The 26,110-nt window shown below is 37.4% G+C and overlaps 1 protein-coding gene across 2 annotated transcripts in view; it reads left to right on the plus strand.

Annotated features, from left to right (window-relative positions):
• Positions 1-26,110, plus strand: part of SMC5 (structural maintenance of chromosomes 5) — a 97,844-nt gene that overhangs the window by 21,024 nt on the left and 50,710 nt on the right. For both annotated transcript variants that reach the window (XM_080820328.1, XM_080820329.1), the window contains exons 4-8: positions 5,427-5,589; positions 6,720-6,854; positions 8,601-8,741; positions 10,094-10,255; positions 11,394-11,465. In XM_080820328.1, the coding sequence (XP_080676454.1) occupies positions 5,427-5,589; positions 6,720-6,854; positions 8,601-8,741; positions 10,094-10,255; positions 11,394-11,465 (673 nt within the window). The remainder of the gene's footprint in view (positions 1-5,426; positions 5,590-6,719; positions 6,855-8,600; positions 8,742-10,093; positions 10,256-11,393; positions 11,466-26,110) is intronic.

The following is a 26,110-nucleotide window of genomic DNA, read 5'->3' on the forward strand; positions in this document are numbered from 1 at the left end:
TCAATCTCCCTACTGGTTATGGGTCTATTCACATTTTCTATTTCATCCTGGTTCAGTTGTGGTAGTTTATATGTCTCTAGGAATGCATCCATTTCTTCCAGATTGTCAAGTTTGCTGGCGTATAGTTGCTCATAATATGTTCTTATAATTGTTTGTATTTCTTGGGTGTTGGTTGTGATCTCTCCTCTTTCATTCATGATTTTATTTATTTGGGTCCCTTTTCTTTTTGGTAAGTCTGGCCAGGGGTTTATCAATTTTCTTAATTCTTTCAAAGAACTAGCTCCTAGTTTCGTTGATTTGTTCTGTTGGTTTTTGGTTTCTATTTCATTGATTTCTGCTTGATCTTTATTATTTCTCTTCTCCTGCTGGATTTAGGCTTTCTTTGTTGTCCTTTTTCCAGCTCCTTTAGGTGTAGGATTAGGTTGTGTATTTGAGACCTTTCTTGTTTCTTGAGAAAGGCTTGTGTCTCTGTTTTCCTCTCAGGACTGCCTTTGCTGTGTCCTATGGATTTTGAGCAGTTGTGTTTTCATTATCATTTGTTTCCATGAATTTTTTCAATTCTTTAATTTCCTGGTTGACCTATTCATTCTTTAGTAGGATGCTCTTTAGCTTGCATGTATTTGGGTTCTTTCCAGCTTTCCTCTTGTGATTGAGTTCTAGCTTCAGAGCATTGTGGTCTGAAAATATGCAGGGAATGATCCCAATCTTTTGGTACCAGTTGAGACCTGATTTGTGACCCAGGATGTGATCTATTCCAGAGAATGTTCCACATGCACTAGAGAAGAATGTGTATTCTATTGCTTTGGGATGGAATGTTCTGAATATATCTGTGATGTCCATCTGGTCCAGTGTGTCATTTAAGGCCTTTATTTCCTTGTTAATCTTTTGCTTGGATGAACTGTCCATTTCAGTGAGGGGGGTGTTAAAGTCCCCTACTATTATTGTATTATTATCGATGTTTTTCTTTGATTTTGTTATTAATTGGTTTGTATAGTTGGCTGCTCCCATGTTAGGAGCATAGATATTTAAAATTGTTAGATCTTGCTGGGCAGACCCTTTGAGTATGGTAGAGTATCCTTCCTCATCTCTTATGATAGTCTTTGGCTTAAAATCTAATTGATCTGATATAAGGATGGCCACCCCAGCTTTCTTTTGATGTCCATTGGCATGGTAAATTGTTTTCCACCCCCTCACTTTAAATCTGGAGGTATCTTTAGGTCCAAAATGAGTTTCTTGTAGACAGCATATTGATGGGTTTTGTTTTTTTCAATCAATCTGATACCCTGTGTCTTTTGATTGGGGGCATTTAGCCCATTTACATTCAGGGTAACTATTTAGAGATATGAATTTAATGCCCTTGTATTGCCTGTAAGGTGATTGTTACTGTATATTATCTCTGTTCCTTTCTGGCCTATTACTTTTAGGCTCTCTCTTTGCTTAGAGGACTCCTTTCAGTATTTCCTGTAGATCTGGTTTGGTGTTTACAAATTCTTTTAGTTTTTGTTTGTCCTGGAAGCTTTATATCTCTCCTTCTATTTTCAGTGATAGCCTAGCTGGATATAGTATTCTTGGCTGCATGTTTTTCTCATTTAGTACTCTGAATATATCATGCCACTTCTTTCTGGCCTGCGAGGTCTCTGGATAAGTCTGCTGTCAATCTAATATTTTTATCATTGTATGTTACAGACTTCTTGTCCCGGGCTGCTTTCAGGATTTTCTCTTTGTCGCTAAGACAGGTTTCACTATTAGGTGACGGGGTGTGGACTTATTCTTACTGATTTTGAGGGGGGTTCTCTGCGCCTCCCGGGTTTTGATGTTTGTTCCCTTTGCCACATTAGGGAAATTCTCTACAATAAGTCGCTCCAATATACCTTCTGTTCCCCTCTCTCTTTCTTCTTCTTTTGGAATCCCAATTATTCTAATATTGTTTCGTCTTATGGTATCATTTATCTCGCAGATTCTCCCCTCATTGTCCAGTAGTTGTTTGTCTCTCTTTTGCTCAGCTTCTTTATTCTCTGTCATTTGGTCTTCTATATTACTAATTCTCTCTTCTGCCTCATTTATCCTAGCAGTAAGAGCCTCCATTTTTTATTGCACCTCATTTTAATAGCCTTTTTGACTTCAGCTTGGTTAGATTTTAGTTCTTTTATTTCTCCAGAAAGGGCTTTTATATCTCCAGACAGGATTTCTCTAATATGTTCCATGCATTTTTTGAACCCAGCTAGCACCTTCAGAATCATCATTCTGAACTCTAGATCTGACATATTACCAACGTCCGTACTGATTAGGTCCCTAGCCTTTGGTACTGCCTCTTGTTCTTTTTTTTGTGGTGAGTTTTTCTGCCTTGTCATTTTACCCAGATAAGAATATATGAATGAGAGAATAAAATACTAAAAGGGTGGCAAAGACCCCAGAAAAATATGCATTAACCAAATCAGAAGAGACCTCAAATTGTGGGGAGAAGGGTTAAAAAGAAGTTCAAAAAAGAATTTAAAAAAGAAAATATATGTGTTTGGTGAATAGAACAGAGCCACCCACTTGATTTTGGGAGTATTTTGGATTATTTTATTTATTTATTATTTATTTTTGGATTATTTTAGAAGAAACTACCTCCCAAAATTTTTAAGAAAGAAAAAAAAAAATACACACACACACACACACACACACAATAAGGGTAAACATGGTGAAGGGATGGAATATGACTGTAAAGATGAAAATTTAAAAAAAACTCCAAAAAGGAGTTGATAAGTTGGTTGGGAAAAGAAAGGAAAAGAAAGTGGAGAGAATTTGCTCAGGCTGGAGATTAGAACAAACCCTGTGCTAGATTTAGGGTATATATATATTTTTTTTTTTTAAAGAGAATTTTTTTTTTTTAAAGATTTTATTTATTTATTTGTCAGAGAGAGAGAGAGAGAGCGAGCACAGGCAGACAGAGTGGCAGAGGGAGAAGCAGGCTCCCTGCGGAGCAAGGAGCCCTATGTGGGACTCGATCCCAGGACGCTGGGATCATGACCTGAGCCGAAGGCAGCCGCTTAACCAACTGAGCCACCCAGGCGTCCCTAGGGTATATTTTGATCTATTAGAAGAAGTTGTATCCCAAAATTTTGTAGAAGAAAAAACCCTTTCAGAAAGTGGTCCATTTTCTGTTTCTAGAATTGCTGCTCTTCTTCTCTTCGATCTCCTGTTGGATTTGTAGGTGCTCGGAATGGTTTAATAACGATCTAGCTAATCTCCTGCTACCTGATGTCATCTCAGCCTGCTCTTCCTCCCCCATCTTGACCTACCCATTCTAAGTCTTGAAAGATGTATTTGGTAGATATAAATTCTACATTGATAAGTCTTTTCTCAACACATGTGAAGTATAATTCCACAGTCTTCAGATGTGAATATAATCCTAGTTTCTTTGGCAGTAATTCTCTTTATCTCAAGTGCCTTTTGTTGGGGGGGGGGCGGGAATTGGTTTCATGTGGCTCAAGTGTCTTTTAAAATCCTGTTTTTGGTATTTTATAGTTTCACATCATATATTTAGATGTGGATTTATTTTTTTATTTATTTGCTTGGGATTTAATGTGCTTCTTAAATTTATGGTTTGGAAAATTCTTATCTATTATCTCTTCCTATATTGCCACTGACCCTTTGTGTCTCCTTCCCTTCTGGAACTCCTATTAGATGTTAGGTTCTCTTACTCAGTCATCTGTGTCTCTTACCATTCTCCATATTTTTCATCTTTTTATGTCTTTGTGCTGCATTCTAGGTCCATTTCCCTTTAGTTCTAATTTAGATCAGATATAAGTAAATATTTTCAATCTTCTATTTCTTGAAATATAGTGAATTTCCTTATTCTGTATTTGCCCATTCATTCGGTATGACTCTACTTTGTTATTTCTGCTAGTTCTTACTCTTGGTTTTGTTTTCATGTATGTGTGTTTCCAGTAAGCTGCCCCTTTCTCTTTGAACTTTGTGTTAATTTTTTGAGGGTAAAGGTGGATTCCTGCTGAGGGAATTTTCACTAACTTATACAACAGACTACTGGGTACTTTCAATCCAGGATCAAAATATACACAATTCTCAGTTTGTGCATTTTGGAACCCTAGGTATGTCATGTAACTGACTTAAGTATACTAATACATCTGAGACTGGGTTGAGGTTATTAACTGTCCTCAGGAGAAATTGTGGGGTTTTTTTTGTTTGTTTGTTTGTTTTTTTTGCAGTTCAGGCCATAGTTTGAGACAGGCAGTTTACCTCACTGTCGGTGGTGGCAGTGGTGTTGGCGGTGGTGGTAGTGGTGATTATGGAGTAGTTCTAGTTTACCCTTACATTGAGGGTATAGTCTTTGGGGGATGGTTTTTATTAGACTCTCTACCTTGGGTAGTTTGGGGCCTTTGTAGCTCCTCTCCTAGGAGATTATGAAAATGAATGTGTAAGGTTATTTGGTGGAACAGATACTCCCTAAATAAAAGCCAGTTTTCATTTTTCAACTCCACCTGCCCTGGGATTTAGGCCAGATTTACTTGCTTTCATGCTAACTCATAAATGCATTTGTGAACATATTTTAATATTTCATTATTTGTAGTTCAGAACAAGAAGACCAACAGAGTACTTCATTAGTCATCCTGCTGGAAATGAAAATTTAAAATTACTTTTTTTTAAAGTTCTAAAACCTTAATGTTTGGAGTGTTCTGATTACAGTATAGTCTATATACACAACATTTACAAAATATCATTGTCATTTAGCCATTGAATACCAATAATTTATCTTTCTACCACATGCTGCTGATTCCCAGTGAAGAAGATGGATGGGAGGTGTGGAGCAGTAGTACTTCTAAAAGCAAGAAATAAGTAAATACCCTTCTTTCAGATTCTGTATTGCTTAATGTTCCTTTAAGAGGGCGTATGATGTAGTCCCCTCTGAATTCAGAGTGGAGTACGTGACAAGGAAGGCATGGGCTACCTGTATGACCAGGCTAGTTTTGATGTCTGGAACTGCTTATGCAAGAATTGGTTTTCATTCATTTATCTTCCAGTAGAGGAAGTTACAGCACTTACTTAATTTTGTATGGTTGAATATACCAACCCATTTTGAATTGCAGTCAACACATGTGATTGGAGAATAATAATTAAAGGATAAATAACTCCAGATATGTAAATCCTCTGTCAGTGTTTGGAAATTAGTGTTGGCTTTGTTTTATTTTAATTGTTTAAATAATTATGATGTTGAAAAAGTGGTAACTTACCTGTGATCAATTATGTATTATTACCAATAATTATCAAGGTTTCCTTCTTTGGAGGGGCCAAAATTTCAAAAAGAATAAAAGTTATAATAATCCTGTCTGGCAACCTTTTTTGCAAGAGAATTTTGGAAATTATATTTCTAAAACGATATATGTATTTTGAACATAAAGATTTTTAAAATTATTTTTAACTAGGTTCAGAACTTCAGGAAATCTTGTAATTACCCGTGAGATTGACGTGGCAAAAAATCAGTCGTCTTGGTTCATCAACAAAAAATCTACAACCCAGAAAGTAGTAGAAGAGCAAGTTGCAGCTTTAAACATTCAAGTGGGCAATCTTTGCCAATTTCTACCTCAGGTATGAGAGAATTAAGTGTACACATGGTAGAATTTGTGTCCTCTTCATGACATAGCAGAATCTAAATACTTTTCAAGGGATATTGTAATAGAGGCTATTTAAAGTAAGCGTCATAACTAATACTTTCTAACAATTCTTTGTAAAAGGTGTGTTTCATCTCATAATCTTATTGAAGTAATTTGGAAGATTTCAATTCATAAAAAGCTGAAAGTCTAAACTACAGAATATGGTAAAGGAAATAAAGTATTGTTTTTAAGTATAGTAACTTGCATGGCCATGTGCTACAGTTTGTAGGCACTTAAAATTTTGGTAATAAACAACTTCTTAATCATGTTTTTATATGAAATATGTGATATACTACAACTCTTAAATCTATAGATGTGCATTCTAAAACTTTGTTATATTTTAAGTTTTAGTAAAAATATCCTGAAGATGCACATGAAATGTTAAATTTCTTTGAGTGCTGTGTAGTGACTGAATTATAGTTCATTTTTTCAATTCAAAAACAATGACTTGATTACATATGTCCAAATTAAATAAAAATTTAAAATTTGAAAGCATTGTTAGCTGATGTCCGATATGTCCAGAGGTAGTTGTTATAAATATCCTTTTTCTTAACTTCTAACATTCCAGTTGATGTGTGGTAGATGATGGTTTCAGTCCAGGGAACTCTTTTTTATCTCCAAGCTATTTATTATATGTATATAAACACTTTACCCTAGAAATATTGAGCTAGAAAATTTTAAAAGGTTCTTAGATGACAATTCATACCCTTTATCAATTTAAGGAATAATATATGAAGGACAGAGTTTATATATTGCACATCTTAACAATTTTTTTTTTCTTTTAAATGTGTTTCATTTTAACAAGCGTGATCACTGAGTGAAATATGTTTTGAAGATATTTATGAATGGTAATAGTTGCAGAGCACCTGGGCGGCACATTCAGTTACGTGTCCGACTCTTGGTTTCTGCTCAGGTCATGTTGTCAGGGTCGTAAGGTCGAGCCCTATATTGGACTCTCTGCTGAGTTCAGAGTCTGCTTAAGTTTCTCTGTTCCTCTCCCATTCTAACAATAAGTCTTTAAAAAAAAATGATAATAGTTGCTGATATTTAACTTTTATGCTCTAGGATAAAGTTGGAGAATTTGCTAAACTGAGTAAAATTGAACTCCTTGAAGCTACTGAGAAGTCTATTGGTCCTCCAGAAATGCACAGATACCATTGTGAACTCAAAAACTTCAGGGAGAAAGAAAAACAACTAGAGGTATTTATAAACAGACAACTAATTTTATTGTCCCTGACTGATTTCCATCTTTCACAATGTGGTAGGGTGAATAGTAGCTCTGATTCATCGAGTGGCTTCATATATTTGTGGGTTTTTTCCACCTGGGATTGTATTGCTGACATTAATTAAGTCATAGAAAGTGAGAATTGGAGTTGAAAAAAGTTTGAAAAATTTGACTACCATTTCATCAAATACATGTTATTAATTGAATTTCTGAGGAACCAATAATGGTATTTTAAAGTATTTATTTCTCTCAGGAAGTTTCGGTATTATTCTTTTACTCATTCAGTATTTCTTAAAACACCGGCCATATGCCAGGATGGCACAAGGCTTTGTGTAATACAGCAATGAACCTGTAGCTTTTGATGTAGTGTTTCTGTTGAACCTGTTCTCATATTTTTTGAGTTGCAGGAGGGTAGACTTTGTAGAGAGCTCTATGTTCAGTTGCAGTGTTGTTTTTATGTTCACCTTAAATAAACGCATAAATTAAAATATCCTTTTATAGCATATCATTTGCAGAGGTGTTTTGTTTAATGAATCATTTTCCATGTCTCAGCCACTAAAATAAATTCAGTAAATTTTCATAAGATATCTTATAAACAAATGCTTTCTCTTCAACTGTAACTGTCCATACTTAATAATATGCAAATTATTATAATTTATTATACTTTTTCAGAGTCCGTGACCAAAGGAGTAGTAATTATTTTATGCTTCTTCAGATACTCTGTCCATCTTTGTACCTTGCCCCCATGGAACAGTCTGATACAGTAGTCCCCCATTATTCATGCTTGTAGTTACCTGCCATTTCAATTACCCGCAGTCACCTGTGGTCCAGAAGCAGATGATCTTCCTGACATAATGGTCACAAGGTCAACAGTAGTCTAACGTTATGTTACAATGCCTCACTTCATGTCATCACATGGCATTTTATCATCTCACATTATCACAAGAAGGGTGACGATAGTATGATGATATATTCTGAGAGAGAAGCCACATTCATTAACTTTTATGACTGCTTATTGTTACTCTATTTTCTTGTTATTAGTCTCTTACTGTGCCTGATATGTAAAGTAAGCTTTATCATAGGCATGCATGTACAGGAAAAAGCAGTATATATGGGTTTGGTACTGTCTGCAGTTTCAGGCATCCTCTAGTGGTTTGGGACTCTATTCCCCCCAAATAAGGGGAGGGACTCCTGTACACCATCGGAAACACTCTCTGAAATTAGTACCATCCCCTGAAGGAATGTAGCCACTTATCCTGCTAGGTTTTGAGTACATCTTTGTATTTGTTAACTCACAGCCTAAAGGGCAAATTTTATCTTCTTTCCTCTCATTTCTAAGCCCTAAGTCATGGGTATTCATAACATACTAATTGTAATAATACTAGTTTTCATTTGTATATCACATTATAGCTTTTGTTGACTTTGCGCTTAGAGTAAGTGTGTTGCTTCTACCCTTGAGGTGAGTGGGGCAGATAAGTGTCTTTTCTTCAGGCAGGAAGAGGCTAGGCTTAGAGATGTGGTGGGGCTTCCCCACAGTCACACAACTAATAAATTGCAGGGCCTAGACCAGAGCTCAGGTATGCATGTTAGTTGTACACAGTTATTAAGAACGCCTGTGAAATTCTTTATTGTGAAATTTTGGTAGCATTGTTCATTTTCATCATTAAAGAATCTGGCCTGTTGTCTTTACAGTTAAGCTAATTGTTAAATATTTGTTTTAGACCTCATGCAAAGAGAAAACTGAATATCTAGAGAAAATGATTCAGAGGAATGAAAGATATAAACAAGATGTGGAGAGGTTCTATGAACGTAAGCGGCATTTAGATTTGATTGAGATGCTTGAAGCGAAAAGGCCGTGGGTGGTAAGTCTTAATTATTTGAGGCAAAAATAGTGTGCTTGAACTAGCAGAAAAACTATAAAGAAGGTACTGATTGCTCTGTATTCAAATTAGGTGCTTTTGTTCATTTTTGCCTTATATATCATAATAAATTTTGTATTATTGGTGGTATTATGATATAGGTGTGTACTGTTACTATTATTGTGTAACAAATAACAGTGGATAGTGCTCTTAATTCTTCCAGATTTGAATCCTCAACAGTTTGTTTTATAAGATGTTAATGAGCTAAAAATGTTTACACAAAAAATTAAATCTTTGAGCATCCTCAGGTCACAGAGAATTTACTTGGTGTGTACCACTAATAAGTTCAGGTACAGCTGCGGGCTATGGACTAGAATTCTCTACTTTGGCTTCCTGAGTTTATTGGGGCTACTGTTCCTTTTAATCACTGTGCAGTGTATATATATTATTTATGACCACAGTTTGGGCTAAAGAGTCCATTTCCTCAGTGCATTTCTTTTTGACAGGCGGAACAAAGTAAGAAAGTTTTATAATGTTACAAAGTTTTATAATGTTTGTTCCAGGGTTAGGATGGAGGTAATTGTTACTAGAATGGAAAAACATGTGGCTGTATTTGTGGCCTTTCTCTGCCACCCCCTCACCCTACCCTGTCCCATAATTCCATTATTCTTAAACTTTTTGCTTTACAGCTTGTTTTGACTACATTTTCCTATGCCCATTATTACCCTTAATCTACTTTATCTTTCTCCTTTAAAGTCTTTTGGTTTATCTTTTTCTTTCTGAGATTGATTTCAATCTTTTTTCCTTTTTTTAAATTTATTTTAATGTTTGTAATCTTTTCTTATTTTTCTTCTTCTCATTCTTACTGTATGCTCTCTGAGCACTGCACTTTTGTTTTTTAGCAAATATTAATTCCTGTGACATGACAAGCATCGTTTTTTACCCACATTTTTTTCTCCTTTTGATCCATTTTTCCTTTGTTTTTTCATTTTTACTTTTCATAACTGAGTTTCTTTTGTTGATTTATACATTCTCATATCTCTTCTTTATTGAGAGACTAGAGGAAAACCTCATTTTAGTAGCAATTACTGTGTAAGTTTCAGAACCATGGAAGTTGGAGTCCAGCCTAGTAATGGAGATAAACTGAGTGATTATCAAGCTTCTTAATAAGTCATTGTTGGTATTCGCTATTTCTGAAGTTGTTTCAGAGGGTAAATTTTATATGAGTAGACTTGCCAAAAGGGTATCAAAACAGTCTTTTCATAGATTTGGTTTCTGCCTGCACTTCGATTTTAGTGTATGTGTTAATTTAAGCTAGTAGTGCATTAACTTCTGTTTCTTGAATTAATTGCAAGGAGTATGAAAATGTTCGTCAGGAGTATGAAGAAGTAAAACTAGCTCGAGACCGAGTGAAGGAAGAGGTGAGGAAACTTAAGGAAGGGCAGATCCCTATGACCCGTCGAATTGAAGAAATTGAGAGGCACCGTCAGGTGTTGGAGGCTCGAATCAAAGAGAAGGTACTTTGCTGGCTCAATTTAGGATTTTTCTGTATTTTATTTTTTTAAAGATTTTATTAATTTATTTGACAGGCAGAGATCACAAGTAGGCAGAGAGGCAGCTGGAGACAGAGGGAGGAAGCGGGCTCCCTGCCGAGCAGAGAGCCCGATGCGGGGCTCGATCCCAGGACTCTGGGATCATGACCTGAGCCGAAGGCAGAGGCTTTAACCCACTGAGCCACCCAGGTGCCCCAGAATTTTCTGTATTTTAGCAAGTACAAAAACTACTCTCCAGGTCTTCTAAGTAATTTTGTGAATTTACTTGTAGCTTTCGTTTGTTTTTTAACTCAAGTCTGCCACCACAGGGCTTTCAGGCTCCTAATCGTCACTTTGGGCAGGTTGCTACTTTAAGATATTCCAGCATACAAAAGAGCATACCGAAATGTGATTTTCTTTCCCCCTAAAGATTGTATTTGAGAGAGATCAAGAGAGCGTGTGAATCGGGGCCAGAGGGAGAAGCAGACTCCTTGCTGAGCAGGGAGCCCAATACAGGACTCGATCCCAGCACCCTGAGATCATGACCTGAGCTAGAGGCAGATGCTGAACCGACCAAGCCACCCAGATGCCCCAAAATGTGATTATTTTAATAAGAGGATTCAGAGTAGTATTCCTGGAAACATTGAATTTCTTCTATGAATTTATCATAGAAAACCTGATGTTTTTAGAATAAATAGTATAATGGCATGTGGAATATTCCATTTATTAAAAATTTTATTTAAAAATTTTAAACTTAAAAATTTTTATGGTCATGGCTTTTGACCTTTAGGGAGATTTTGGAGTCCAAGATTTTGAAGAACAGTTTGAACTATGGACCCTGCTATCCTAATAGAATGTTTTTTTAGAATCAGATGAACTACCACGAGATAATACATGGGAAGGGATAAAGAAACATGTATGCATATTGCCATGGCTATTTTTAATATCAGTAAATAACATTTTATAGATTTGTAAGTAAGTTAGTATTTTGGTTGGTAACTGAATTTGGTTTGGAAGAAATGAAAAGCCTTGTGGATTAACTTGATATTTGGATGGATAAGGCCTCATAATGGTTTGCTTGAGATTTTAACTATGTTCCCCTCCTTCTGGTTCAATCTTATAGGCAACAGATATTAAGGAGACCTCTCAAAAATGCAAACAAAAGCAAGATATTATAGAAAGGAAAGATAAGCAGGTAAGATTGTGTTGAAATTTTTACTATGGTAATGTGACCTAACTTTTGTGTTCAGGTCTAGATTATGGGACAACTTTATGTTTGGAAATTGTTTAAGGCCCTCCTCATTTTCCTTTTTAATCTGTGAGGGATACTGAGATTTGGAAGTAGAGCAGTTGCACAGAAGATAATGAGGAAAAATTCTCAAGACTACTCTTAGACAGGCACTGTGATCTTTGCAGCTGAGTGACTATAGTTTATTGGAGTGATGGTAAAATTGGATTTAGTTATCTCAGTAGCAAAAATTAAATTTTAAGAGATATATTCTGTTGACATTAAGGGTAGGACGTTAAAAAGTCGATAATAAATTCTTTGTGCATCGGTGGGGCTTGATGGCAAAATCATTTTAAGATGGCTGTGGAAGAAAGTAGGCTTCTTCAGAGCCATTCAGAAACTGAAGTTTGAATGACCTTTCTTAGGAATAGACGTATAACTTGAAACATTCCTGGTGGTTGAAGCATTATGTGAATCTTCCAGTTTGCAGCTTCACTCCTTTTTCTGTGCCTTTATCTTCAGATCCCAAGCGCCTCTCATAAACTGTGCAGAGGCTGGGCTGTCAGGGCTAAGTGCTCAGGGTGTCTAGGATGGGGTCTGGGGGCAGGGCGTCAGGAGGTGCAGGGCAGGGCAGTCCGGTTCTCTATGTTGTCTTTTATACTTGACATCTCTGAGTTCTCCAGAAGCTCTGGAATGGGTTTTTTTGTTTTGAAAGAGTCCTCCTTTCTTTCCCTTTTCTCTCATCGCCGTCACACTGTGGCTCCTATAAAAGGAGTTATTTGTTGTCGTCCCTCCGCTGTCTTTCCTCTTTTGAATGCCGTTGAGGTCTCCAGTTGCTGACGACGTCTCTGTTGTTCCTCATGGGAGTGAACCCTTTGTACTCCATTGCTAATATTTCTTTAGAGTTTAGGAGGGAAAAGGCATAAGGATTTCATCTTTAAAACTCTAAACAGGAATACAGGTTATTACGTTGTGTAACGTTGAATCATCGTTAGGTTTCTGTTGCAAATTGTATTTGATATTTTACTGCGTTGCTGGATTCAACTAGAAAATCTTGTTTTTACCATTTTTTTGCACCATGTGAGATGGACCTAAAATTTGATTTTGTTCCATCCTTAACTGGTTTTTCAGTTATGCTGACTTTTTAAGTAGTTTAATACTCCTTGGACCAGGATTGTCTATTTTTGCCTAGGCATAGTTACCAGGGCTTGTTACTTCCGTAAATTATTTCGCTTTTCACTTTTATTAACTTTTAATAAATACATTTCAGGGCATAAATATTTTTCTGGTTATCACTTGGGTATGTCTCGTATATGTTGATAAGTGCTTTTATTGCTTTTCTGTTTAAAAGTTCATATTTTCAGTTAAACATTTTCATTCATTTAAGCTTGTACAGGAGTTCTTACTGTTTTAATTTCTGTGGGTATGGAATTTCAAAGTGTGAATGTAGAATTCTATTTTTCTGTTTAATAATTGTGGACTTTATGACCTTATTTTAGGTATTTTGAGATCTTTTTGGACTTGTATATTTGGTTTTGTGCATGTTTTGTATGTAATAAGTAATGTCTACTCAGTCTATATATTTATATGTATGTATAAATTATGTATATGCTAGAACAGGTTTACTATACGTACATTATGCAGATAAATACTTTATTACCTACCCAATTTATCCATTTTTAAAGTGAGATACCTTTTTCTATGAGTGTAGATTTGTCTATTTTTCCTAATAATTATGTTAGTTTTTGCTTCCTAGATTTTAAAGCTGTCTTTTTAATTTATTTCTTGCATCATATTTTGATTTATCTGCTGAGAGTAGTATGTACTGGGTTTTTTCTGCAGTTTTTGTCATTGTGGTGTTGTGACGCTGTCATCAGGAAGGGAGTTTCACCAGGTCCACTTAACAGTTGTTTTTGCCTCCCTGTGCTGCTTGTTCGATTCCTCCTCCCTGCTCCTCTTTCTTCCTTTCTCTTTTTTGTTGCTGTTGATAAAGGTTTCCTTCATTTTTTCCCCCTAAAGTTGTATATTCTAAGCCTTTTCTGTTGACTACTCTTAAAGTTTAAATAACATGTATTTTTTTAAGTTAGCATTTTTATTCTCCCACTTAGTTCAGATACTTTCTCTACTCCGTATCCATACCTTCAGAAATTTTACTTGTCTTTATTTAAAAAATGTTATTTTTTATGGTCTGTCCTGACTTAGACTTAATATGTTTGGCTGGTTTATTTGATCATGTTACTTGTTTTCTCATTCTTCTGCCTCTTAGGAGGTAGACTTTTTTTTCTCGACAGATATTTTCCATGGGTGTTTTAGAGACATGGTGAACTTTCTGAGTACTTGTATGTTGGAAAATACATTCTTTTGCACTCATTTTGGAATATTAATATTGCTGAATTTTAAATTATAAATTATTTTTTTTCTCAACACTTTGGCTGTCCTTCCTCTGTGTCCCGGGAGGTCCCATTTTGTTCCTGAGAAGTAGCAGATACGAGAGCTAGGCAGAGACCATATTAGACCCTTGAAGAAAAAAGAAAGGAAATTGAATTTGATTCTAAATGCAGTGAGACACAGAGAAGGCTTTCAAAGTTTTTAAGCTGGAGAGAAATGCTGTTTCATATGCTTTAAAAGCATTCAGCATTGCCTTATGGATAGTAGACTGAAAGGGACAAAAATAAAAGCAGAGTTCGGTTACAAGGCTGGCTTCACCTCATATGGTAGCACTGGACAAGCAAATTTAGAAAACTGAACCACAGAATTTTCTCAGGGAGTAGATTGAAGAATTCAATTGTAGAAGAATAGAGGATCCCGTCTTTGACTTCACGGTTGGATAGCGGTACCTGTCACTGGAATGAGAATTGCTAGGACAGGGGAAATGAAGTGTTCTATTTGATTATATCAACTTTCATCCTTTTACTTTAAACCTGTGTCTTCGAATCTAAAATGTGTTTCTTGCGTATCATGGGTTTTCTTTTTTTTTTTTTTAATTGAAATAACTATTAACATACAATGTTAGTTTCAGGTGTACAGCATTGATTCAGTAATTCTGTGTACTACTCGTAGCTTACCACGCTAAGTGTAGGCATTGTGTATTATCATACACTGTTGTTCCAGTATTACTGTTTTCCTTACATTGTACTTTTCATTTGTATAGTTTATTTTATAAGTGGAAGTTTTTAATCTCTTAATCCCCTTATTTCACCCATCCCCCCACCCACCTCCCCTCTGGCAACCACCAGTTTTTTGGACTTAAGAGTCTGTGTACACACACACACACACACACACACACACACACAAAACACATCTTGTTTATCCATTCATTTACGGACGGACACTTAGGTTGCTTTCACATTTTGCTTATTTTAAGTAATACTATAGTAAACATAGGGTGCATATATATTTTGAAACTGGTGTTCCTGTTTTACCCTGTAATGGAATTACTGGATCTTAAAGTATTTCTATTCCTAACAGCAGCTCACAGTGGTTCCCTTTTCTCTATGTCCTTGCCAACACTTGTCAATTGTCTTTTTGATATTAGCCTTTGTGACTAGTGTAAAGTGATTGCTCATTGTGGTTTTGATTTACATTTTCCTTATGATGCGTGATGTTGGGTGTCTTTTTTTTTTTTTTTTTTAAGATTTTACTTATTTGTTTTACTGGGGGTGGGGGCGGGGGGGGGCAAAGGGAGAGGGAGAGAATCTCCAGCAGACTTACTGTTGAGCACAGAGCCCAATGTGGGGCTCTATCTCATGACCCTGAGATCATGACCTGAGCTGAAATCAAGAGTTGGACCCTAAAGCTAGCCGTTTATGCACCCCAAGCTTCTTTTTAAGTATCTGCTGGGCTTCTGTATGTCTGCTTTGGAAAAATATCTATTCAGATTTTCTGGTTATGTTTTAATCAGGTTGAGGGCTTTTTGTTTGTTTTTTTTTTTTTGTTTTTTGGGAGGGAGGTGTTGAGTTGCATAATAACTTTATATATATTGGATATTAACCTCGTATCAAAAGTATCATTTACAGATGTCTTCTCTTATTCACTAGGTTGCCTTTTTGTTTGTTGATGGCTTCCTTCACTGTGCAAAAGCTTTTTTTTTTGGTGTACCAGTAACTGTATTTGGTACACCAATAGGCCCAATAGTTTATTTTTTGCTTTTGTTTTCCCTTGTCTGAGGAGACAATAGCCATAAATATGTTGCTAAGGGCATTGTCAGAGAGATTACTGCCTGTTTTATCTTTATTTCATTTTATCTTATTTTATTTTATTTTTCCAGTGTTCCAGAATTCATTTTTTATGCACCACACCCAGTGCTCCATGCAATATGTGCCCTCCTTAATACCCACCATGAGGCTCACCCAACCCCCCCAACCCCCCCCAGAACCCTCAGTTTGTTTCTCAGAGTCCACAGTCTCTCCTGCTTCGTCTCCCCCTCCGATTTCCCCCAATTCACTTCTCCTCTCCACCTCCCAATGTCCTCCGTGTTATTCCTTATGCTCCACAAGTAAGTGAAATCATATTGATAATTGACTCTCTCTGCTTGACTTATTTCACTCAGCATAATCTCCTGCAGTCCCATCCATGTTGATACAAAAGTTGGGTATTCATCCTTTGTGATGGAGGCATAATACTCCATTGTATGTATAGACCAAATCTTCTTTATCTATTTGTCTGTTGAAGAGCATCTGGGTTCTTTCCACAGTTTGGCAACTGTGGCCATTGCTGCTATGAACATTGGGGTACAGGTGGCCCTTCTTTTCACTGCATCTGTATCTTTGGGGTAAATACCCAGTAGTGCGATTGCTGGGTCGTAGATAGCTCTATTTTCAACTTTTTGAGGAACCTCCATGCTGTTTTCCAAAGTGGCTGCACCAACTTGCATTCCCACCAACAGTGTAAGAGGGTTCCCCTTTCTCCACATCCTCTCCAACACATGTTGTTTACGGTCTTGTTGATTTTGGCCATTCTAACTGGTGTAAGGTGGTATCTCAATGTGGCTTTGATTTGAATCTCCCTGATGGCTAATGATGATGAACATTTTTTCATGTGTCTGCTAGCCATTTGTATGTCTTCTTTGGAGAAATGTCTTTCATGTCTTCTGCTCATTTTTTGACGTGATTATCTATTTTTTGGGTGTTGAGTTTGAGTTATTTGTAGGTCTTGGATATCAGCCCTTTGTCTGTAGTGTCATTTGTGAATATCTTCTCCCATTCCGTGGTTGCCTCTTTGTTTTGTTGACTGTTTCCTTTGCTGTGCAGAAGCTTTTGATCTTGATGAAGTCCCCAAAGTTCATTTTCGCTTTTGTTGTCCTTTGCCTTTGGAGACATATCTTGAAAGTTGCCGTGGCTGATGTCGAAGAGGTTACTGCCCATGTTCTTTTCTAGGATTTTGATAGATTCCTGCCTCACGTTGAGGTCTTTTATCCATTTTGAGTTTATCTTTGTGTTTGGTGTAAGAGAATGGTCAAGTTTCATTCTTCTATACATAGCCGTCCAATTTTCCCAGCACCATTTATTGAAGAGACTTTTTTCCACTGTGTATTTTTTCCTGTTTTGTCGAAGGTTATTTGACCATAGAGTTGTGGGTCCATATCTGGGCTCTCTTATCTGGGCTCTCTACTCTGTTCCACTGGTCTGTGTGTCTGGTTTTTTTGCCAGTACCATGCTGCCTTGGTGATCACAGCTTTGTAGTAAAGCTTGAAATCAGGCAACATGATGCCTGTTTTATCTTGTAGGGGTTATGTGGTATTCAGGTCTCACATTTAGGTCTTTAATCCATTTTTAGTTTATTTTTGTGCATGGTCTAAGAAAGTGGTCCAGTTTCATCCTTTTGCATGTAACTATCAAGTTTTTCAGCATTTATTGAAAAGATTGTTTTTTCCTTTTGTATATTATTGCCTCCTTTGTTGTAGATTGACTTTATAGGTGTGGGTTTATTTCCAGGCTCTCTATATACTGTTGATGATCTATGTGCCTGTTTTTCGACTGTTACCATGCTGTTTTGATTACTATAACTTTGGAGTATATCCTGAAATCTGTGATTGAGATACCTCCAGGTTTGTTCTTTCTCAAAATTTTTTGGCTATTCAGGATATTTTGTGTTTTCATACAAATTTTAGTATTATTTGTAAAAGTTCTGTGAAAAATGCTCTTGATATTTTGATAAGGATTGTATTGAATCTGTGGGTTGTTTGGGATAGTTTAAACATTTTAATGGTATTCTTCCATGAGCTTGGTCTATCTTCCCATTTGTTTGTGTCAGTTGGTTTCTTCCATCAGTGTCTTATAGTTTTCTGAGTATAACGCTTTTACCTCCTTGGTTGAATTTATTCCTAGGTATTTTATATTTTGGGGGTGCAGTAATATATGGGATTGTTTTCTTAATTTCCGTTTTTGCTATTTTATTATGAGTGTGTAGAAATACCACAGATTTCTTTATCCTGCAGTATTATTGAATTATTTTATCAGTTTGAACAGTTTTTTGGTGGAGACTTTAGGGCTTTTTATATATAGTATACCATCTGCAAATAGTGACAGTTTTACTACTTTTACCAGTTTGGATGTCTTTAATTTATTTTTCTTGTCTGATTGCTGCAGCTAGGACTTTGTGTCTTATGTTGAATAAAAGTGATAATAGTGGATGTCCTTTTCTTGTTCTTAATCCTAGAGGAAAAGCTTTCAGTTTTTCATCATTGAGTATGACGTAGATGTGGGCTTTTCATTTATAGCCTTTATTATGTTGAGGTATGTTTCTCTCTAAACATGAATGGATGTTGTATTTTGTCAAATGTTTTTTCTACATGTATTGAGGTGATGATGTGATTTTTATCCTTCTTGTTAATGTGATGTATCACATTGATTTGTGAATACTGAACCATCCTTACATCCCCTGAAAAATTTGAGCTTGGTCCTGGTGAATGATCCTTTTAATGTATTGTTGAATTTGGATTGTTCATACTTCGATGAGGATTTTTCATCTATGTTCATCACATACTGGCCTGCAGTTTTTTTGTGTGTTGGTAGTCTTTTTGTCTGATTTTGGTATTCATGTAATGCTGGTCTTGTAGAATGAATTTGGACTTTTTCTTTCCTTTTCCATTTTTTGGAATAGTTTGAGAAGAATACATACCACCTTTTCTTTAAATGTTTGGTACATTTCACTTGTGAAATCATTTTGTCCCGGACTTGTTTGCTGGGAGATTTTTGAGTAGTGATTCAATTTCACTACTAGTGTTTGGTTTATTTTGTTTAAATGTTTTGTTTCTTCCTTATTCAGTTTTGGGAGATTATATGTTTCTGGAATTTATCCATTTCTTCTAGATTGTCCAATTTGTTGGCCTATAATTCTTCATAATATTTTCTTTTTTTTTAAAGATTTTATTTATTTATTAGAGATCACAAGTAGGCAGAGAGGCAGGCAGAGAGAGGGGAAGGGAAGCAGGCTCCCTGCTGAGCAGAGCCTGATGCGGGACTCGATCCCAGGACCCTGGGATCATGACCTGAGCCGAAGGCAGAGGCTTTAACCCACTGAGCCACCCAGGCGCCCCAATATTTTCTTATTTGTGTTTCTGTAGTGTCAGTTATTTCTTTTCCTTTGTTTCAAATTGTATTTGTTTGAGTCCTCTCCCTTTTTTATTTCTTGATGAGTCTGGTTGAAAGTTCAACAATTTTGTTTATCTTTTCAAGGAACCAACTATTGGTTTCTTTTATCTTTCTTTTAGTCCATTTTTCATTTATTTGTGCTTTAATCTTTATCATCTTCTTCCTTTACCTAGCTTTAAGCTTGCTTTCCTCTTGTTCTAGCTCCTTTGAGTGTAAGGTTAGATTGTTTGAGATTTTCCTTGTGGAGATAGGCCAGTATTACTATAAAATTCCCTCTTAGAACTGCTTTTACTGCATTCCAAAGATTTTGGCTCACTGTATTTCCATTTTCATTTGTCTCCATGTATTTTTTTGTTGTCTTTAATTTCTTGTTGACCCATTCATTGTTGAATAGCATTTTGTTTAACCTCCATGTGTTCGTGTTCTTTCCAGATTTTTCTTGTAATTGATTTCTAGTTTTATATCATTGTGGTCAGAAAAGGTGCTTGATAGGATTTTAGTCTTCTTAAATTTGTTGAGACATGTTTTGTGGCCTAATGTGATCTGTTCTGGAGAATGTTCCATATGCACTTGAAAAGAATGTGTTTTCTATTTTGGGATGTAATGTTTTGTTTTGTGTATATTTGTTAGATCCATCTAATCTAAATGATCATAGCCGCTGTTTCTTTGTTGTTGTTTCGTCTCCATGATCTTTCCATTGATGTAAGTGGGGTGTTAAAGTTCTTTATTATTGTATTTCACACTTTGTTAATATTTACTTTTTGTATTTAGGTGCTCCTATGTTGGGTGCTTACATATTTACAATTGTTACATCTTGTTGGACTGATCACTTTATCATTATGTGGTGCTCTTCTTTGTCTCTTGCTTCTGTTTTATTGTCTATTTTGTCTTATATACCTATTGGTACCCTTGCCTTTTTTTTTTTTTTTTTTTCCTGCTCATTTGTATGGGATATCTTTTCCATCCCTCATTTCAGTCTGTGTGTCTTTAGGTCTGAGGTGAGTCTCTTGAAGGAAGTATATATATGGGTCTTGGTTGTTGTTTTTTTTTAATCCATTTAGTCATTCTCTGTCTTTTGGGGTTTTTTTTTTTTGGTTTGTTTGTTTGTTTTTAAGATTTTATTTATTTATTTGACAGAGAGAGATCACAAGTAGGCAGAGGCAGGCAGAGAGAGAGAGGAGGAAGCAGGCTCCCTGCTGAGCAGAGAGCCCGATGTGGAGCTCGATCCCAGAACCCTGGGATCATGTCCTGAGCCGAAGGCAGAGGCTTTAACCCACTGAGCCACCCAGGCGCCCCATCTTTTGATTAGAGCATTTAATCCATTTACATTTGAAGTAATTATTGATAGGTGTGTACTTATTGCCATTTTTTTAAATTGTCTTCTGCTTTTGTTAGCTCCTTTGTTCATTTCTTCTCTTACCTTATGGTTGAAAGCTTTCTTTAGTGTTACGCCTGTATTCCTTTCTGGGTTATTTTGTGTGTGTCTATTTTAGGTTTTTGATTTGTGGTTATCAGTGGGCTCATATATAACATCTTATGTCTGTAGCAGTCTATATTAAGTTGATAGTTGCTTAAGTTTGAACACATTCTAAAGTCACTACATTTTTACTTCCATCTCCACATTTTATGTATATGATGCCATACTTCACATCTTTGTGTTTTGTGTATCCCTTGACTAAGTTTCGTAGGTATAATTATTTTTAGTATTCGTTGTTTTGAAAACTGGCTTTATAAGTGATTTATCAAGGGCATCTGGGTAGCTCAGTTAGGTGTTTGCCTTTGGCTCAGGTCATGAGGTCATGATCTCAGGGTCCTGGGATCAAGGCCCAATGGGGTTCCCTGTTCAGCCTGGAGTCTGATTCTCCCTCTGCCTCTGCTTTTCCCCGCTTACCGCTTACTTACTCACTCACTCTCTCAAATAAATGACAGATCTACCTTTCGTATATGTTTGCTTTTAACTGTGAGACTTTTTTCCTTTAATAATTTTCTTCTAATTATGGGCTTGTCTTTGCACTTAAAGAGCTTCCTTTAGGGGCACCGGGCTCAGTGGGTTGAGCCTCTGTCTTTGGCTCGGGTCATAATCTCAGGGTCTTGGGATTGAGCCCCGCGTAGGGCTCTCTGCTCAGCAGGGAGCCTGCTTCCTCCTCTCTCTCTCTTCCTGCCTCTCTGCCTACTCTGATCTCTCTCTCTCAAATAAATAAATAAAATCTTTAAAAAAAAAAAAAAGGTTCCTTTAAATTTAATGATGAACTCATCTAACTTGTTTGTTTGGGAAAGTCTCTCTATTCTAAATGATAACCTTTCTGGATAGAGTTTTCTTAGTTGTGAGTCTTATCTTTTCAGCACTTAGACTGTATCAGTGACACACCCTCTTAGCCTGCAAAGTTTCTGCTGAAAAATCATCTGATAGCCTTATGGCGTTTCTCTAGTGTGTAACTGTTGTTTCTTGCTCCTTTAAAAATTCTCCTCATAAAAATTAATTATTATGTATCTGGGTGTGGTCCTCCTTGGGTTCATTTTGTTTAGGGGCTGTCTGTGCTTCCTAGACTTGGATGTCTGTTTCCTTCCCAGATTAGGACATTTTTCAGCTAGTATTTTTTAAAATGAGTTTTCTGCCCCCTTTGCTCTCGCTCCTCTTTCTGTGATCCCTATAATGTGCATATTCAACCTGATGATGTTGCTGAGTTCCCTTAATCTGTTCTCATTTTTTAGTATTATTTTCTCTTTTTGATATTCAGCTTGACTGCTTTCCATTCCCTGTTCCCCAGATCACTAATACATTCTTCTGTGTCTTCTAATCTGCTGTCAGTTCCCTTAGTATATATATTTTAATTTCAGTTATTAAATTCTTCTGCTCTGATTCTGTATTTTCTGTCTTTGTTGAAGTTCTCATCGAGATCATCTACTCTTTCCTGACATCTCAATTCCTGTGACTATTATTTTGAATTCTTTATTAGGTATATTGTTTACCTCCATTTCATTTTGCTCTTTTACTGTGATTTTTGTCTTGTTCTTTCATTTGAGATATATTACTGTCTCATTTTGCCCGACTCTGTGTTTGTTTCTGTCTGTTAGGTAGCTAGCTATATATCTCCTCGTTGTGAAAGTCAGGGCCTTGAGTAGAAGAGGTCCTGTGGTACCCTATCGTACTTGCCCTCCCTGGTCTCCAGAGGTGCCCTCGGTGCGGGCTGCATATATCCTGCTCTTGAGGCTGAAACGCTGTTGCCTTCAGCCTAGCTGACTGCTAGGACCCCAAGTATGTGCTGTGGGTGTACTAGGCAGGGTTTGGTCTCTGCTGTTGAGAGGCCTGAGGTTGCCTCAGGCTTGTTGGTGGGCAGGGCTGGCCATTAGCCTACGAGTCTCTCATCCGCCTCCCTGCGGTAGTTGCAGGAGCATCGAAGGGCACAGCTTGCTCCTGCACGGCCAGCTAAGGGTCTGAGCCGCTGGAGCATCTCCCTCCTCTACAGGGCAGGAGTCGCTTTAGAGTGGCACCAGTATCTGCTGGGGGTGCCTCCAGGGGGTGGTGAGGCGGGAGCAGTGCTTTGGATGCCTAAGTCCTCGGGAATGCTTGGGTGGAGCACATGATGCTGGCGAGATAGATGGGAGAGTGTCAGCTCTGGCTTCTGCAGGTGTCGGGCTATGTAAGCTGGTGGAGTAAAAGAGAAGTGGCATCTGCCAGCACTTTTGTTCCTGGAGAACTCTCCCGAAGATCCCTGTCCCTTTACACATTCTAAGATTAACCAGTAAATCCCCTTCATTTATACCTTCATTTTTATACCCCAGGTGCTTTTCAGACTGCTACTCTGGGCTGTGTCTCACGGAGTTCCTTGTTTTGTGGACTTTTTTTTTTTTTTTAAAGATTTCATTTATTCATTTGAGAGAGACAGTGAGAGAGAGCATGAGCGAGGAGAAGGTCAGAGAGAGAAGCAGACTCCCCGTGGAGCTGGGAGCCCAATGCGGGACCCAATCCCAGGACTCCGGGATCATGACCCGAGCCGAAGGCAGTCGTCCAACCAACTGAGCCACCCAGGCGTCCCTGTTTTGTGGACTCTTTCAGGGCAGCAACTGAGTTTCCTGTTGCCCTCTGGTTCTTTCAGATTCAAGTCCCGCTGATTTTCCAAGCCACATGTTATGGGGATTCGTCTTCCCAGTGCAGGCCCCGCTGCGGGGACTGCCTGGTGTGGGGTCTGATCCTCTCACTTCTCCGTGCTTGTAGTGTCCCTCCCGTTTGCGGTTCTTACCTCCAGGGCTTCACTTTCCAGTAGTGTCTCCGTCCTTCCTCTCCTTTTCCATGCGGCCTCCTCTTTACAGTTGACTGGGGAGGGTCTGTCCTGCTAGTCTTTAGATTGTTTTCAGGGTTAGTTGTAGAGTTGTAGCTGTTATCTTGTGTCCATGGGAGGAGATGAACTCAGGATCCTCCTACTTGGCCATCTTCTGTATCCATTTTGCCTCTCCCTGCCTTTACATTGGAGTGTTTAGTCCATTGACATTTGATGTGATTCCTGACGAAGGGAGCATTTACGTTAGCCGTTTTGCTCATTTGTTTTCAGTGTCTTAGGACTTTTTTGTTCCTCTAGTTCTCCATTATTACTTTATGTTAAATGTTTTCTGTTGTACCATTTTAATTCCCTTGTTTCTTACACTGTGTATTTTTTGAGCTATATTCTTAGTGGCTGCCTTTAGAATAACAATATCTTAATTTATAACAATCTGGTTCATATACCGACTTAATTTCAGTAGTACGTACACTTTGCCCCTATATAGCTCCATTCCATTCTCCCTGCTTTGTGCTCTTCCTGTCCTACAAATTGTATTTTAATTATTATAAGCCTATCAGCACAGCTTTTATCATTATTTCTTCATATAGTTTTGTTTTGGTAACAATAATGATTGATTCTCTGGCACCAACTAAGTGTCTTACAATTCAATTCAATTCTGATACTAACCGCCTGGAATTAGAGCAGACTCTACAAGTTAGCAGGACAGCCCTTCCTTCCTACATAAGTCTCAAGGACCCGGGACACAGGTTACCTGCACTTTGGCCTGACTTGGCTACAAATTCAGGGGTTCCCACATCCCCTCTTCAGGTTTGGTACTTGCTACATTGACTTGTAGAACTCAGGAAAATGTTATACTTAGCAATTGCCAGTTTATTATAAAGGATGCAACTCGGTAACCCCCAAATGGAAGAGATGCACAAGGCAAGGTATGGGAGGTAGTGTTCAGAGCTTTCTTGCCCTCTTCTGGCTGCATCACCTTCCCAGAATATTGACCTGTTCTCCAAACCAGAAGCTCCAGAACCTTATCGTTTAGGATTTTTTATTAATGTTTCATTATGTAGGCATGATTGATTAAATTTTTTGGCCATTGGTAAATAAACTTACAATCTTCAGTTCTTTCCCCCTCCTTGAGGTCAGGAGGTGGGGATAAAAGTTCCAGCCTTCTAATCCATGTGCTTGGTCTTCCTGAAGCCAGTCTCAGTTCTGAAGCTATCTAGGGGGCCCTTCCAAGACTCATCTTATTAGCATAAAATCAGGCGTGGTCAGAAGTGCCTGGGTGCTTGGTATGAATAACAAAAGCTGCTTCTGTCACTCAGGAGATTTCAAGGGTTTTAAGAACTCCAGGCCAGGGACCAGGGACTAAGAAAATAAATATTTTCTATTAATACCACAGCAGTTGTCTTTTAAGTCAGATAAGAGAAAAAAAGTTACAAACGAGATACATTTTTACTCCCTTTTATATTAACTGTGTGGTTACCTTTACTGATGCTCTTTCTTTGTACAGAGTCAGGTTATTCTCCAGTGTCCTCTCATTCTGGCATGAAAGACTAGGATTTCTTGTAGGGTGCTCCTGCTAATGACGAATTCTCTCAGTTCTTGTTTATCTCACAATGTCTTAAGTTATCCTTTGTTTCTGAAGGATAGTTTCCACTGGATAGAGAATTCTTGTTCTTTTTTCCCAGCACTTTGAATGTGACATCCCGCTGGTATTTAGCTTCCCTGGTTTCTGATGAGGAGTCAGCTTTTAATCTTATTGGGAATCCCTTGTACATGATGAGTTACTTTTTTTCTTGCTTTCAGTGTTTTTTCCACAGTTAACTATGATGGTCTTCAGGGTGACTCTCCTTAAGTTTATCCTGCTGGGAAGTTATTTAGCTTCTGGGGCATGCAGATGAATGTTTTAGATCCAAGCTGTGGGAATTCTGGGGTTGTTAGGTTCCTCAGATATTCATTCTGCCTTTTTCTCTTCTCTTCTTCTGACACTCCTGTTCTGCATAGTTTGATATACAGTGGTATACTTTGTTACACATTTCATTCATTTTTTTTCTTTTCATCAGACTGGATAATCTCAAGTGACGGATCTTCAGGTTTCCTTTGTTTTGCCTGTTCAGATCTCTTTAGCCTCACTAGTGAATCTTATTTCAGTTATTGTACTGTGCAACTCCACAATTTCTAGTTCACTCTTTTTTATACTTTTTTCCTCTGTTGATACTCACTATTCAATGAGACACTGTTCTCTTCCTTTCCTTTAGTTCTTTAGACATGGTTTTCTTTAGTTGATTGAACATTCTTAAAATAGCTGTTGTTTTTTTTTTTTTTTTTTTTTTAAAGATTTTATTTATTTGACAGAGATCACAAGCAGGCAGAGAGGCAGGCAGAGAGAGAGGGAGAGGCAGGCTTCCCGCTGAGCAGAGAGCCCGATGCGGGGCTCGATCCCAGGACCCTGAGATCATGACCTGAGCCGAAGGCAGAGGCTTTAACCCACTGAGCCACCCAGGCGCCCCAAAATAGCTGTTTTAAAGTCTTCACTTTGTAAGTCTATTTCTGGGCTTCCTCAGGGATATTTTCTGTTGACTGCTTTTTTTTCCAGTGTATGGCCCATACTTTTGTTGAAAATGTTGTAATTTTTGTTGAAATTGGCATTTTAAGTAACATGATGTGGCAACTTTGAAATTAGTTGTCCTTCCCTCCCCAGGCTTCTTGTTGCAGTTTGTTTAGTTACTTTCCTAACTAATTCTTT

The sequence above is a fragment of the Martes martes genome (genome assembly GCF_963455335.1).
Source record: "Martes martes genome assembly, chromosome: 12".
NCBI classification, from domain to species: Eukaryota; Metazoa; Chordata; class Mammalia; order Carnivora; family Mustelidae; genus Martes; species Martes martes.